The 14701-nt window shown below is 50.9% G+C and overlaps 1 protein-coding gene across 1 annotated transcript in view; it reads right to left on the bottom strand.

The window, feature by feature from the left end:
• Efcab8 (EF-hand calcium binding domain 8) overlaps positions 1–14701 on the bottom strand; it is a 68724-nt gene that overhangs the window by 46549 nt on the left and 7474 nt on the right. Inside the window, 7 exon segments of the mRNA XM_058575443.1 lie at positions 109–182; positions 1797–1921; positions 2449–2533; positions 5189–5294; positions 8310–8445; positions 11017–11120; positions 13034–13152. Coding sequence (XP_058431426.1) covers positions 109–182; positions 1797–1921; positions 2449–2533; positions 5189–5294; positions 8310–8445; positions 11017–11120; positions 13034–13152 — 749 coding nt within the window.

The raw sequence follows: 14701 nt of genomic DNA, 5'->3' as shown, positions 1-14701 counted from the left end.
TAGAGCTAAGACTGGACCCTGGAGGTGAATCCACTTTCTGCATTTACTTTTGGGTGGTGTGTGTATTGGACGTTCACCATGGTCACTGGCCAAGAAGGTACAACTTACCCTCAGCTGGTAACTTCTGTATACAGCAGACTTCTCAGTTAAGAGTTTTGGCATGGAAACCTTGATCCAGTGATCTGATGGGGGGAAAACTGAGGTCCACACTAGCTTCCCTCTTTGCCAGCCATGCAGACTCTCAGATGATGTCTGGAGTTGACTGTCAACTCCTTGCTTCTCAAAGGTCTTTTCAGCCAAATGCGCATGGAGCCTCACTGTGACTTGAGAGGTTAGTGGGTGCCACCACTCAGGCGGCTCACAGCTGAGAAGCCAGGGCCCACATTCTCCCTCAGTGCTGCGTCCTGAACAAGCCACCTCACTACAGAGCTCCAATTTTTCTCCCCAGTGGAAACAAATGGAGATTCTAGACTCCCCTCGTCCTGAAATGTCATTCTTGGGGGATTTGCCACCAAACCCCTTGTTCAGAAAGCTCAAGTTCCAAGTAGAGGTTGCACCCATGCATCATAAAACGAGCAACTCTGACGAGCAGGTACTGCCGCAGCACAGCCCTGCCCTTGTGAACCTCCCGGCCACCAAACACCCAGGGGCAGCAGCTAATGAACCTCCAGGGAAAGCGAGCTGGACACAGACGGGTGGGCCAGGGGACACACACAGGCCACCCTCAGGGGCAATTTAAGGAAGTAGGTTGGAAACGCCTGACACTCTGGCCTTGGGTCTGATGGCAACTGCCAGGGAATGCGGAGGAAAGAGGCTGCGGGGGAAGGGGGGGTTAGGCCATGCATCTCACTGCTGCTCACCAGCTCCACCTTGAAGGCAGAAACAAGTGTGCTGGGAAGTCCCAAAGTCGGACGCTGCTCCAGGGGCAGGGCTGGTGTCCTGGATGGAGGGGGGTCAGGGTCCCTGTGGCTGGGACCCCTGGTGGCCTGCCTAGGCTCTTCTAAATGGATATGAAGTGGCCCAGAAACCCCAGCTCAGCCCCAGGTCCCATGGCTGCTGGGGATCTGGAACTCCTTGGCAGAGAAGTTCCAAATGGCATCCTTAAGCAGTTTAGGACGTGGCCCAGCAAATGGTTAAAAGTGTAGTCTCTGGCAGGTGCCCTGGCTTCAGACCTCAGACACCATTCAACAGCTGCGCACCGAGTGGCTCCAGCCCACCAACGCTCCTTCATTAACTCCCTCGGGACAGTAGGTGGAGACTGAGGGAGGTGACACACAGGCAACCTGCATGCAGCTGCTCAAAAGTGGCAACCACACTCACTCACGTTCCTGCCTAGCCAGGAGTCCTCCGGGCCCACCAGAGGCCACCTCTAGGGCCCCTCCACCACACCCCCACCCACCCAAAGGCAGCTCAAGGCCAAGGAGAACAGAAGCCACCTCACAATCATCCAAGGAAGTTCCACTACCCTGGCCTCAGAAGGCAGGAAGGACTTCCTCAGGTCATACCCAGCATGTTCCCTTCTTCCTGGGTAAGGAGTGTCCTGCAGCCCCTGGTCCTCACCTGCACAAGATCTGCCTGCAAAAGGATGGACCTCTTCTCAGCCCCTGGTCTTCTGCTGTTGCTCCCCCACCACTCCCTCTCCCATAGGCCACTCAGCCCAGTACCCACTGGTGCCTTGGCCACCTCCCCAGAGGTCCACAGCATGGAATGGGAAGAGCACCCCAGGGCCAGGGCCAGCTCAGGACCCACTTCAACCCACTCCCAACCTCTGCCCCATTCCTGTGCATCTGGGCTACCCCATTTGGAGAGTCTGGGGAGGATGTGGGGGTTGAACAGTCCGGTGGTCACACTGTCAGAGATGAAGACAATAACATTGCCCTTGGTGTCCCCATAGCAGAACACACCTCTGTGATAGTCAGACCTAAGGAAAGATGGGGACAGAACAGGCTGTGGATCCTCCTGTCCTTCACCCACCTGCCTCCCACAGCTCCCTCCACCTCGGGATCCGGGGCAGTTCCAACCAACTTCCCCAACCTTGCCCAGTGGCCCAGATCCAGACTGATACTCAATGAGAATTTGGTATTTTGTTTCAACCAAAACAAATTAATCCCTAGTCTTCCAACTCTCGTTATCAAGCCACCCCTCCCTATAGACTATGATGTTCCCAGAGTCCTCAGCTACAGTGGGACCAGCCTCTGCCAGGGTTTGACAGCTGACTGTACAGGAGAGGGATAGGGAGAGAAGCAACGACAACTCCAAGGTCAGAGTGACCATAAAGGCCACCCCAGGGGAAAAGCAGCTTGAGGGAAAGAGGATACAGGGCCTCAAACCAGTGGAGTGAGGATCTTTCCAGGCTGTCTACAGGGAGGTGTTCTGAGACCCCAGCCCCAGCCCCTCCTGTGATATGGCACCTGCCCAGACCCTTCTCCCATCTTCTGTGGGACTCACCAGTAGTTCATGGCCAAGACACAGCAGTCCAGATCAATAAAGGTGAAGGTCCGGACACATTTATGGTCACTAATATCAAAGAACTCTGGGGAAGAGACAGAAGAGCAGGAAAAGACACATATGGAACTGAAACCCCTTCAGTATCCCTGTGACAACCAGAGGCAGCCAATCAGAGTAAAGTCACCAAGCCAGTGCTTCCCACTGCGGCTAGATTGAATCTCCAGAGCCCACCATAGTGGCAAGGGCTTGTAGGACAGCCCGTGGGCCTCTGCACTCCATCCACATCCTGCCTGGCCACCACTCCTGCCTCTGTCCTGACCCCCGCCTGCCACCCCAGCCCTGGCCTACCAGGCTCCAGCCACACGCTCACCCCACCCCAGGCCCTCCCCACTGTTCCCTCCACCCGGAACGCTCCCGGGACTCCTTCAAGACCTACTCAAATGTCCTCTCAGAAAGGTCGTTCCCTGGACCCAGGCCTTATCGATTCCCTCATGGCACCTATCTCAACATCTAATTTGTCTGGGTCTTAGGGTCTGTCTCTCCTCTGCAGTGTGGCACCCACAGTGCCCAGCACAGCACCTAGGCTCTGAGGAATCTGCCAACAACAGCTGTGACAAGCAAATGCAGGGAAATGCTGAGCCCTGGGCTCTGCCTGCAGCGGGGTGCCTCTGCCCCTTGGCTCAGCTGGTCACTTGCTCTGTCCATCCCTGCACTGCAGGGACAGGGAGACCCACTTCCTCACCACCCTGCCACTCCCTCCTCAGGACCAGGGCCCAGCCCCACGCGTCCCACCACTGAAACCCCGGACGGGTCCGAGGCCAGGTAAGCAGACTCCGCACAGGTGCACTGGGATAGAGAAGAGACGGCTTCTTGCCATCTCGCCCCTTCTTTTACCCACCTGAGCCAGCCCTTCCAGACTAATTTTTTGAAAACACTATTTTCATTCTGTTCAAAACCCTTCAAAGGGGTCCTCACACCCAGCTGCTTCAAACCTCAAAACCCTTCTCAAAAAAGTCCAGCTGCTTCCAACAGATGGGCTCCAGTTCAGTCCCCATCTAATGAGCAGCAGCCTCACTAATGGAGCTGTCTTCACCCAGATACAGCTCTCCCCCCTCCACCTCTCTAGGAGCCAGCCACCGAGGAGGCTGTGGATCCCAGGGGAGGGCAGGCCTCTGGGCCACAGAGGCTGAGGCTCATGCTGGTGAGCCTCTGGCCTTGACCGAGTGTTCCCAGGAGATGACAGCTGCTCGGTGAGGAGGGCTGTGATGACACGATCCTCTCTGAGATTCTCATGCCAGTCTCTCAGGAATGAAGGACAAGAAAGAAGACAGGGACAGCACCTGGTCCTCAGGAAACATGTATTTGCAACTGAGGCCCTCCCTGGGTCTCAGATACCTCCCCCAGACTGCCTGCGCTCACCGATGACCACTTTCTCTTATCACATAATCTAACCTCATAGTCAGGCTGATATTGGTTGAACACCTACTAGATGCCAGGAGCCAGGCCGTGAGCTTCACACCTAAAGACTAAGCCACTAACCATAGGCTCCATCTTACTTCTGGGTAATCTGAAACCCTGGGAGGTAAAGTACTTGCCCAAAGTGTCACACCAACAGCGGGCAGGAGCAGGGTCTGAACCCAGGCCCAGCCTCTTCCAGAGCAGCAGGGGCTCATCCTCCACCTCAGCTCTGCCCCGTGAGCTCCAGCCTCACAACTGTCTCTCCTCCCCCGATCACTTTCCAGTCTGCTGGTGCCACCTCCACCTCTGCCTCTGGGACAGCTGGACACTTCATTCACTCACTCCTCCACCCACTTAATAGCCACCAGACATCTCACAGGTGCCAGCCACGGAGACAGGGGAGTAAAAGAGCTGCAGCCCTTGACTGCAGGAAGTCAGGGAGCCTTCAGGCTGGAGGAGGAAACAGGCACCACAGAACCACACTAGGACGTGTGACTGCACCTCAAAGGGACCCTGACTGGGAGAGGGACAATCTCACACAGGCCTTTTCAACAGAGGAAACTGACTTGGAGGAGATGGTCACAAAAGACCCCTGGAGGAAGTGAAATCTGAGATGAAACCTAAAGGGAAAGTAGACGCTGTGGGGGTGGGGAGAGGTGCCAGAGGATCGCTGGAGCACAGGGACGGAGGCCGCAGCACCCATCAGAAGAGGGGAGAGAAGGTCACAGTAGCCTCAGGCTCCAGGGACAGCAACAGGTAGAGAAGACTGTGGGGCCATAGGGGTCAGGACTTCCAGGGCCTGGGGCCAAGTTAAGGATCCCATCACCAGGCTAAGAGCAGGGGAGCGAATTGAAAGCTTTCTGCAGAAAGGCATTTTGAAAGCTGCTCCGTAGGCCTTGAGAGGAAGAGCGCAAGCAAGGCTTCAGTGCCACTCAAGTGAGAGCCCAGGGTGGCTCAGGCTGCAGGTGGCTGGAGAGGGGAGAATCAGGGCTAGAGGTGGACTGGTTATAGCCTCCAGTCGATAAATTTGGATCAATTCAATATTCAGGTATCCATTAAGCATTCCCTGCCTACTGAGAGGAGTTGGGCAGTCAACAAGTGACTGGTCCCTCTCGGTCCCTCCTATGGCACCCAGCACTCAGCAGCCACTCGGCACCTGATGACCAGGCCTCTCCTCCCACCAGTGCTTCCAGAGGGCTCGCATCCATGATACGGGGTGCTCAGCTGACACAGCTGCCCAAGTGCAAGTGCAGAAAGCAGGCCTGGGGAGCCCAGGACTCACCTATCTTCAGTTTGGTAGATGAAACTGCAATGAGGTTCAGGTTGGGCAGGCACACCATGTCTGTGACCCACATCTGCTGGCTGTGGAGCTGCAGGAACTGGCTAAGCTGGCAGAGGAAGACAAGGGGAGGCTTGGGCTGGGGAACTCCCCAGCAGAGCACACCATGAGCACGGGCTGTAAACCTTCTCCTGCCACACAGGACCCTGGAGCAGGCACAGACACAGAGCCTGGTGCTACGACCAACTCCTCATGACAGGCCTTTGAATAAGCTCCCTAACATCTCTGGTCTCAGTGTCCTCGTCTATAGTTTCAATAGGTTGTTCCAAAGTCTTGAATGTACAGAGCTTGGGATCCAGGGATTTGTTTTCAAGTCAAACCCATAGTGTGTGCAAAGGCAGGGGCTGCAGCGTGCCATGAAAGCAATGGGACACTACTATGGGCCACCACCAGACACAAAGAGTGAAGGGCTGTACACCTGCCAATAAAGAAGAGTTGCCACATATATTTACCAAGTGAGAAAGCAAGATGGAGAGCAGCATTACACTGTGACACCATCTGTACATTTACAAAGAAGAGGGGCCAGGTGTGGTGTCACACCCCTGTAATCCAAGCAACTTAGGCTGAGGCAGGAGGATCTTTCAAAGCCAGCCTCAGCAACTTGGTGAGACCCTAAGACATTTAGCAGAAGTGTTATATAAAGTCTGGGTATGTAGCTCAGTGGTAAAGTGCCCCTGTATTCAATCCCTAATATATTAAAAAAAAAATTAAATTAAAAAAGAAAAAGGGGGACACATATGTAAGTGACCCATGGAAGAGTGACCCAAAACTGGACACAGCAGATGTCTCCAGGAAGAGGAATTAGGGTTAGAGAAAAGAACCTGACTTCCCTGTGTCTGCCCCTCCCGATGTCTGAGTCTTGTTTACCATCTCAGGTGCCACCCAGTCACGGGGCTTGCTTGTTACCAAGGATGTATTCTGCCAGGTTGGGAGTAATGGATGGAATGAAGGGAGCGAAGGCATCCAGTGAGGGTCCGGGGCCTTCACTCTGAGCAGCTGTCTACTCAGACGAACTTGAGCTGGTCCTCCAAGGGGAAAGCCTTGAGCAAAGTCATGTCCCCTGCTATTTCCATGGGAAGAGAAAGCAGCCTGACAGGTGGGTGTAGAGAAGGATGAGATGAGTCAGGTAAGCCACCCCAGGAGTCTTTTTGGTGGGGAGGGTACCAGGAATTGAACCAGGGGTGCTTAACCACTGAGCCACCTCCCCACCCCTAAATATTTTATTTAGAGACACGATCTCAACTAAGTTGCTGAGGCTGGCTTAGAACACTTGATCCTCCTGCCTCAGCCTCCTGAGCCACTGGGATTACAGGTGTGCTCCACTGCGCCCAGCCCAAGGAGTCTTATTTTTAAGACTCCTTTGTTCCATGGTTAATACAATGGCTCTCAGCTAAAGAAAGCAGAATGGAGTCTGAAAAAGAAAGAAGGCTGGAGCTGGGATATAGCTCAATTAGAAGAGTGCTTGCCTCCTGTGCACAAGGCCCTGGGTTCAATCCCCCCCAAAAAAAGAAAGAAGCTATGTTTCAAAGAAGTTCCTCTAGATGGATGCCCAGAACTAGTGAGGCATTCCCACAGGGAGGACAAAGAACAGGCTATTCCATCAGAATGGACAGAACACCCAGACCACAGCCCTACACTCTCAGACTCCCCCACATGCCTCGGACAGTGAGGACGATGACTGGAAACCCCCAAGGTCCTCTCCCATCTTGGGTGGGGTCTGACCTACACACCCCCATAAACTGGTAACCTCCAGCATCCACACTATTCAGATGGGAAACCAGGAGCCCTGGAAGTTCCAGTGACCTGCCCAAGGTCACAGTACTAGTGATGGGAGTCCAGGCCCCACCTCAGACTCCAGAGTAGGTGTTCACAGATGGCTCACCCTTGCCAAAATCTACCTGCCAAAGCAGGAAGAACCTCCAGGTCCTCCAAGCCTTACCAGGACCCCTCCTAGGGAGCCTTCCTCTGTCCTCTTCAGCCCTCCCAGGCTTTGGCCCGTAAGGGGCACTGAGGTGACTGTGTAGCAGACACCACCAGGAGCTCTGGCAGCAATGCACCCTCCCTTAACACACAGAAAAGGCAGGAGTTTGCCAGAAGCCATAGCCTCAGGGAACCTCAGGAACCTCAGCTCCATCCAGCCCTCGCACCCCCAGGGATGGCTGCGGCTGCTGCTGCTGCTGCTGCTGCTGCTGCTGCTAGCCCTGGGCAGTCCCAAAGGAGGGGAGCCCTTCAGGCGGCTGGCAGCATTCTCCGCAAGCCCTCCTGCAGAGCCCTGGAGAACAGTGCTTGCCTCCTGTTCTGGAGCTTTTTGGAGTAGCCTGGCGATATCAAGCCCACAGCAGCTTTTCTTGAGTGTCCTATCACTACTACTCTGGGCCAGGACCTGGCGGCAGAAAGACCGCGACAATGTTGGCTTCTATTTATTGAGCACTTGCTGTGTGCCTTGTCCTAATCAAGCACAACCCACGTACGAGGTCATTAAATCCTCTCAACAAGCCCCCTTTCACAGATGAGGACTCAGAGGCCTGGAGAGCTGTATCATACCCTGCCGGGGTTTGGAGCCGGAAGGTGGTCCATTTGGGATTCTGAGCCTGCAATTGAGCTCCAGGGTCCATGCTCACAACCAGGTGATTTCCTACCTGGTCCAGGTAATGGGTTAAAACCAGCGGGACATGGAGACAGTATGAGTGTGACAAGGCAAGGAAAGAAGGCTGAACTTTAGTGCAGGAGCCTTGCTGGACGATGATGGCATTTGCTGAGATGACTCAAAAAAAATAGCCCTGTGGGCAGGGGGAGCTGGAGTGACATGCTATTTGGACAAACTAGGTTGGAGATGTCTATTGGGCGTCACGTCACGGTGGAGTCCTCCTTAGCAGAAAAGAAGTGTGAGGCTCCCACAGGAAAGCCAGACCATGGACCCACATCCTGTGACAAGTCCAGGCTGCTTAGACGACAAATGCCAAGAACAAGCCCACACTGGGTCCAGGTCACCTTCAATGTCAGGGTGCTAAGGCGATGCTCTCCGGTAACCCTACGTGTGCTCCACATGCACCACCCCACTCACCATAAAGGAGTTAATCAGTGAGAAAGACTCAGACCAGAACTGCAGGATCCCATCTTTGGTGATAGTCAGGAAACACCCAATCTTCTTGAATCGTTGGATGAAAAACTCCACTTTCACAATCTCACACCCATGATTCCTTTGAATGGTGAGAAGCAAACAGAAACAGCTCAGAAAGGAGGGTTATCACTACTCAACTGTACCATAAATAAGCAGCCTTAAATACGTACATGAACAGACAAGGCCATGTTTCAATAAAATTTTATTTAGGAAGACAGGTGGTGGGCCACCAAGCAGTCTAGAGCAGAACCCAGGGAAGGAAGGACAAAAGCAAGCAGGAGCAGCTTCATTCACACATGCACCAAGGGACAGTGGCTGGCCCCCTGAGACATGGGCTGCCCCCTCCTCCAAGCAGATTTCTATTAGACTGACAATGGCCACAAGAGCGAGCCCCAGTGAGGGCTGGGATGTAGCCCAGCGGTACAGGGCTTGCCTAGCAAGTGCAAGGCCCTGGATTCCATCCGCAGCACCACAAAAAGAAAAAAAGAATAAGAGCTATGTAGGACGATGGCATGAGATGGGCTCTAAAAGTTTATCCTGAGCAATAACCAGCCAACTTCCTCACCAGTGCGCGATGGGACAAACAAGGCAGAGAGCTGAGGTCTTCTTTTCTAGCAGAAGCAGCCCACCAAGGGTAAGCAGAGTGGGGCATGTGACTGAAACCTGAGAAATAACACTTTCTAGCCACTGCTCCAGTGCTCTGGGGTGGAGAACAGAACCCAAGCATGAGGTGGGTACACCAGAGGACAGTGAGGAATTAGGGCCCTGGGCAGCCAACTCTTCATCTCCTGGCCATGCACTGAACACAGAGAGAAGTTCCAGGGATAGACCTTGCCTCACCGGATGAGACCGGCAGCCTTCCCAGCATGCTTCAGTGCTACCTTCCAGTGGCTTCTTTCCTGCGCCAAAGCTGGCTAAGCCATCTGGCTAGAAAGGATGACCACCATTTTGACTTCCTGACATAGCATCATCAAGCACTCTGACACTTCATGTGTCCAATCTTTGGACCCTGGCAAGGCAGTGATGTCACTTCATCTTACAAAGAACCAATACCTAAAGTTCTGCACTGGTTTCCAACTGAGCTAAAACTAGAACCCAAGCATCTTCCCCCTCCCCCAGAGCCCTCTCCAAGCCTTGCTGTGGACATGATCTGATTTCTGGCTTAAGTATGACCCACACCCCTATGAAACTCGGCTGCTGTTGCCATCTCAGCGGAAGAGTAGGAAAAACATGTAGCTGGACACTGTTTTCCTGCTACTCCGTCCTCAGCCCACTGCTCTGTATGAACAATGGTGAACTCTCAGCTGCCTTTCTAATCATCATCTCCAATTCTGCCACTTCTGTCAAGACCAAAAACTGTGAGAAATAGACACAAGTAAGAGCTCTGAAAAGTTAGGATGGCCCCAGGGCAATGTCATGGTTTCCTTTTAGGCTGACAGCAGCACCCCTCGCAGGACAGCAGTGGGATCAAACAGGACAGTGCACTGGGCGCACTCAGCCTGGGTGGGGTCATTTAGATGACTCAGTGTTGAGGATCAAACCCAAGGCTTCCCGCATGCCAGACAAGTGCTCTACCACTGAGCCACATCCCCCTAGCCCAAAGTGAGTCCATTAAAAATTACCCTTTCAGCTGGGCGCAGTGGCACAAGCCTGTAATTCCAGTCAAGGCAAGAGGATTAGAGTTCAAATACAGCCTCTGCAAAAGTGAGAGGCTAAGCAACTCAGTGAGACCCTGTCTCTAAATAAAATACAAAATAGGGCTGGGGATGTGGCTCAGTGGTCAAATGCCCCTGAGTTCAATTCCTAGTACGGCTCCCTGCCAAAAATAAAAATAAAAAGTTACCCTCTTATAAAGACAACTAAATAATATTTGGCTATTTTCTCCCAAAAATTGGAAATGCTTTCTAGGTTTGCAGGTTAAGCAAATGAAATGGAGAAACTAAGACACAAGCTTTCTGACACTTTTTTCTCAGGACAAACAGCAGTCCAGCACAGGTATGACTACAGTGAGTAGTGTCTATGACAAAATTATGGTCATAAAACCTATTAATGTTCATATTTATTGGCTATTCCTCAATTAAATCCCAGCCAAATTCCACCTACAAAGTCCCCCTAACAATTCTCATTTAAAGTACCTTATTAAACTCTGAGCTACTGCAGGGCAAGGATGACTTCTAGTTCTTGGTCTTCCTGTGGCCTGACCTGGGTGTACTCCTGAGGAAATACCTACCCACAGCCCCCTCCTGACCAGGACACAAGTGCAGGCCACCACAGCTTATACCACAGGAGTTGGCTCCCCGGTCTCAGCCACCTGCCTAAGACAGTTGACACAGACCCAAGGTGAGTGGAGAGGGCCAAACAGTGCAACTCTACCATTTTCTGTCTATTGGCCTGCAAGACATTTGGCCTCTCTGAGCCCCAGTTTCCTCATATGTGAAATGGGAACAAATCACCTGTCTTCATCCTAATGAACACCTACATGATTGTGAGGCAGAAAAGAACTAAAAGGCATTCAGCATCAAGTCCAGTGTCAGATCCCTGGTTGGCACCAGCAAAGAATGGCTTATGACCTTAGGAAGGGGGCTCCTTGCAGGACTGGCACCAGCGCTTATTCAGTCAAACCCCCAGGTCCAGGGAAGAGGCTCCTTACAGGGGGATGATCCTCATAGGGAGCTGGAACAGCAGGCGGTACTGGCTCTTCCTCATCAACTCCAGCCCCTGGAACTCATGCATCATGTAATCCATATATTTCTCCTGCCTCAGAAAAATCAGGAAAGGGAGGGTGGATATTAGCAGTTCAGCAGTCACCTTCGGAAACCCAAGTGGTTTCTAGTGTCTTCCTCATCCCTCCCCAGCCCCTTCCAAGGGTTTCTGGGCTGTTTCCTGAGCACTCAAGGGAAGTGGCTAAACAACAGACCTGGGTTTGAATCCTGAACATGGGAAAGCCTATTTGCAAGCATCTGTTAATTCAGCAAAGCAACCCCTCTCCTGAACTCCCTCAGCAATGCTGAGGACAGCTCTCTATTCACCCTCCACTGTAGAGATAAGGAGGAGCCCCTTATGTAAGCATGTGTGAATTGCCAAATTCATGTACCAAGTTAACAACTGGGGAGAACCCATAACTAGGGCCATTTGGGCAACTCTAGGCTCCAAATAACTTCATGAAAATATTGCCAGAGCCAAAACAAGAAACAGGAGTCACATGTGGTGGTACCCGCCAGCTACGCAGGAGGTAAAGACGGGAAGATTGCTCGAGCCTATAGATTAAACACCAGCCTGGACAACAACAGCAAGACCAAGACCTCATATCAACAAAAAATAGAAAAAGAGAGAGGTGTTAAGAAGGATTGTTGTGTAGCCAAGCACAGTGGCCCACGCCTATAATCCCAGCAGCTCAGGAGGCTCATGCAGGAAGATTGCAAGTTCAAAGCCAGACTCAGCAAAAACAAGGCGCTAAGCAACTCAGTGAGACCCTGTCTCTAAAAAAAATACAAAATAGAGCTGAGGGTATGGCTCAGTGATCAAGTGCCCCTGAGTTCAATCCCTGGTACCCCCCCCCAAAAAAAAAAATAGAAAAAGAAGGATCATTGTGTAGATGGTGGAGAATGCTAGAAACATTTACTAAAGAATGTTTAGAGAAATAAAAGCAAAAAACTTTCAAAAATAAAACCTGCAATATATACTTAAACTAAGGGGGTAGGAGGGATGCCATGGTAGTTCATAAATGGACCTTAAAGAAGATCCCTGGGTTTGAATATTGCCTCAACTATTAGATAGCTCTGCAACCCTGGGCAAGTTCCTAACCTCTATGCTTCAGTTTCCCACTTCTACCTCATAGAATTCTTGTGAGGTTTAAGTAAACCTTAAAGTGTGAGGTCTCACACTTTATTAAGTGCTCTGCACGGTGCCCTATGTCATCTTTACTACATCCACATGTCATACTATGTTTGTACTTTGCTATATGTTTATATGCCATATGTGCTCATTATAGAACATTCAAAAACAGAAAAAACAAAACCACTATTACTGCTATCCTATAAAACCCCGATATTTTTGGATTTAACAGCCACAGGTTCGTCTTCTGAGTGACTATAAAGAGCCATGAGATGGTCATAATACTGGCTTGGATTCCCTAAACTGCATAAGAGGCTGGTGTGCAGTATAGCCACATGTCAGAGATACCCCACAAGAAGGTCTCACACAAGGACCATGGATACTTGTCACACACACTCTCCCATATCCCACTGCAGAATGAATTGCAATGAGCCCCGCTGACAGAAGTCTCGAGAAGGACTCCTAAGAGATATCAAGTTTCCTCCCTGGGCATGGTGGCGTACACCTGTAATCCCAGCAACTAGGGAGATTAAGGCATGAGGATCACAAGTTCAAAGCTGGCCTCAGCAACTTAGCAAGTCCCTATCTCAAAATAAAAACTAAACACAGCTGGGGATGTGGCTCAGTGGTCAAGCATTCCAGGTACCAGAGAGAGAGAGAGATACCAAGGTTCCTCTACCTGGCAAGCACGCCAGCTAGTGCCAGAATCCAAAGGGAGATTTTCTGATGCTGTGACTGCCTCCCATCTTCATACCTCCATTTGCTCCACCTGTTTAGGACTGTATCCTCCAGCCTCCCCGAGATATCTGAAGCAGCAAGGATACCCTCCTCACCCAGGTGATGAAGCCATTACAATTTGAGTCCGCCTTCAAAAACAGGGTCTCCAGCATCTCATCTGACACATTCTGCAGAACCTTCTTCATGGTCTTAATGAAAACTCCCAGATCCAGGACTTAAAGAGAGAAGAAAACATTATTCACTCAATCACAAGTCACAGAGGGCCATGGTGGCCATAGGTGCTAAGGGGACACAAGGAGAGGATATCTACTGGGTGCCTACAGTTCAAGGCACTCTCTGCTCCCTCCCCCAAGACAATCAGCTGGATCACTGGAGGGGAAACGGAAAGAAGCCTTAGGCAGCTGCCTTCTCCTCAGCCCCGCACGGAGTCGCTTGCTTGGCCCCATCTACCCTTCCTTTACCTCCCCAGCAGAGGCCCAATTGATTTCTGAGGTTTCCATCATCACTTGGTTATCTTTTGTATCTTTTTTTAATCTTAGGTACTGGAGATTGAATGCAGGGCACTCTACCACCGATACATCCCTTGCTGTTTTTAGGTTTTATTTGGAAACAGAGTCTCATTCAATTGTCTAGGCAGTCCTTGAACTTGGAACCCTCCTGACTTAGCCTTCAGAGTCAATGGAATTACAAGCATGCACCATGGCACCAGCTCTTTGAAAGCTTTTTAAGAGAGAAAAATGATCATATTTTCCCTTACTTTAAAACATCAATGAAAGGAGAATTTTCCTTTCCCTCAATTAATACCACAGCCAGCCTTTAAAAACAAGGAAGCTCTTTTTAGACTGATATGAAAATATCTCGGGCTGGGGATGTGGCTCAAGCAGTAGCATGCTTGCCTGGCATGCCTGGGGCGCTGGGTTCGATCCTCAGCACCACATAAAAATAAAATAAAGATGTTATGTCCACCGAAAAAACTAAAAAATAAATATTAAAAAATATATCTCTAATACATATTAAGTAAAATAAAAACTTAAAAACCAAGGTGGAAAACTTGTGAAAAATTAATTTTAAGAAATATCAAGGAGGGGCTGGGGATACAGCTTGGTGGCAGAGAACTTGCCTCACAAGGCGCAGCCAGGCATGGAGGTGCACACTTGTAATCCCAACCTCGTAGGAGGCTGAGGCAGGAAGATCTCAAATTCAAGACCAGTCTCAGCAACTTAGCAAGGTCCTAAGCAACTTAGTGAGACTCTGTCTCAAAAAATAAAAAGAGTTGGGGTGTGGCTCAACAGGAGAGCATTCCTGGGTTCAACCCCCAGTATCAAAGCAGGGGAAAAAAGTAAACAGAACAGTATGGGTCACAAGCTGTTACTGCATAGAACTCGCCATCTTGCTTCTAAAGGTCACAGGAAAAGCAGTAACCGCCTGCAGCAACACACCTGGGCAGCATGGATGGGGGAGAAAGACTTTCTCCACATACTAAAAGGTATCCTGGAAAAAGTACTTTCTGCATTTGAACTGTGTGAACACACTGTGTATTCAAAAGTAACCCGTACATGACAGGAACCATGGCTAAAGTAAAAAATGTTAGGTCCTCCATGATTCAGTGGTGGTAAAACCAAGGGAAAGTCTGAATAGACCTTCGCACTTCACTTGACTCCAGTTTCTTGCTTTTAGTGGACGTCATACAGCTGAGAAATGTAATTAGTCTGTCATTAGCTCTGTTTAGGTAGCACCTCTGACATGTGGGTTATGATAACGAT

This window comes from Marmota monax, unplaced genomic scaffold (genome assembly GCF_021218885.2).
Source record: "Marmota monax isolate L192 unplaced genomic scaffold, Marmota_monax_Labrador192_F-V1.1 WCK01_AAM20220418_F8-fsc00014, whole genome shotgun sequence".
Classification (NCBI taxonomy): Eukaryota; Metazoa; Chordata; class Mammalia; order Rodentia; family Sciuridae; genus Marmota; species Marmota monax.
This window is presented reverse-complemented; position numbering and strand designations above follow the sequence as displayed.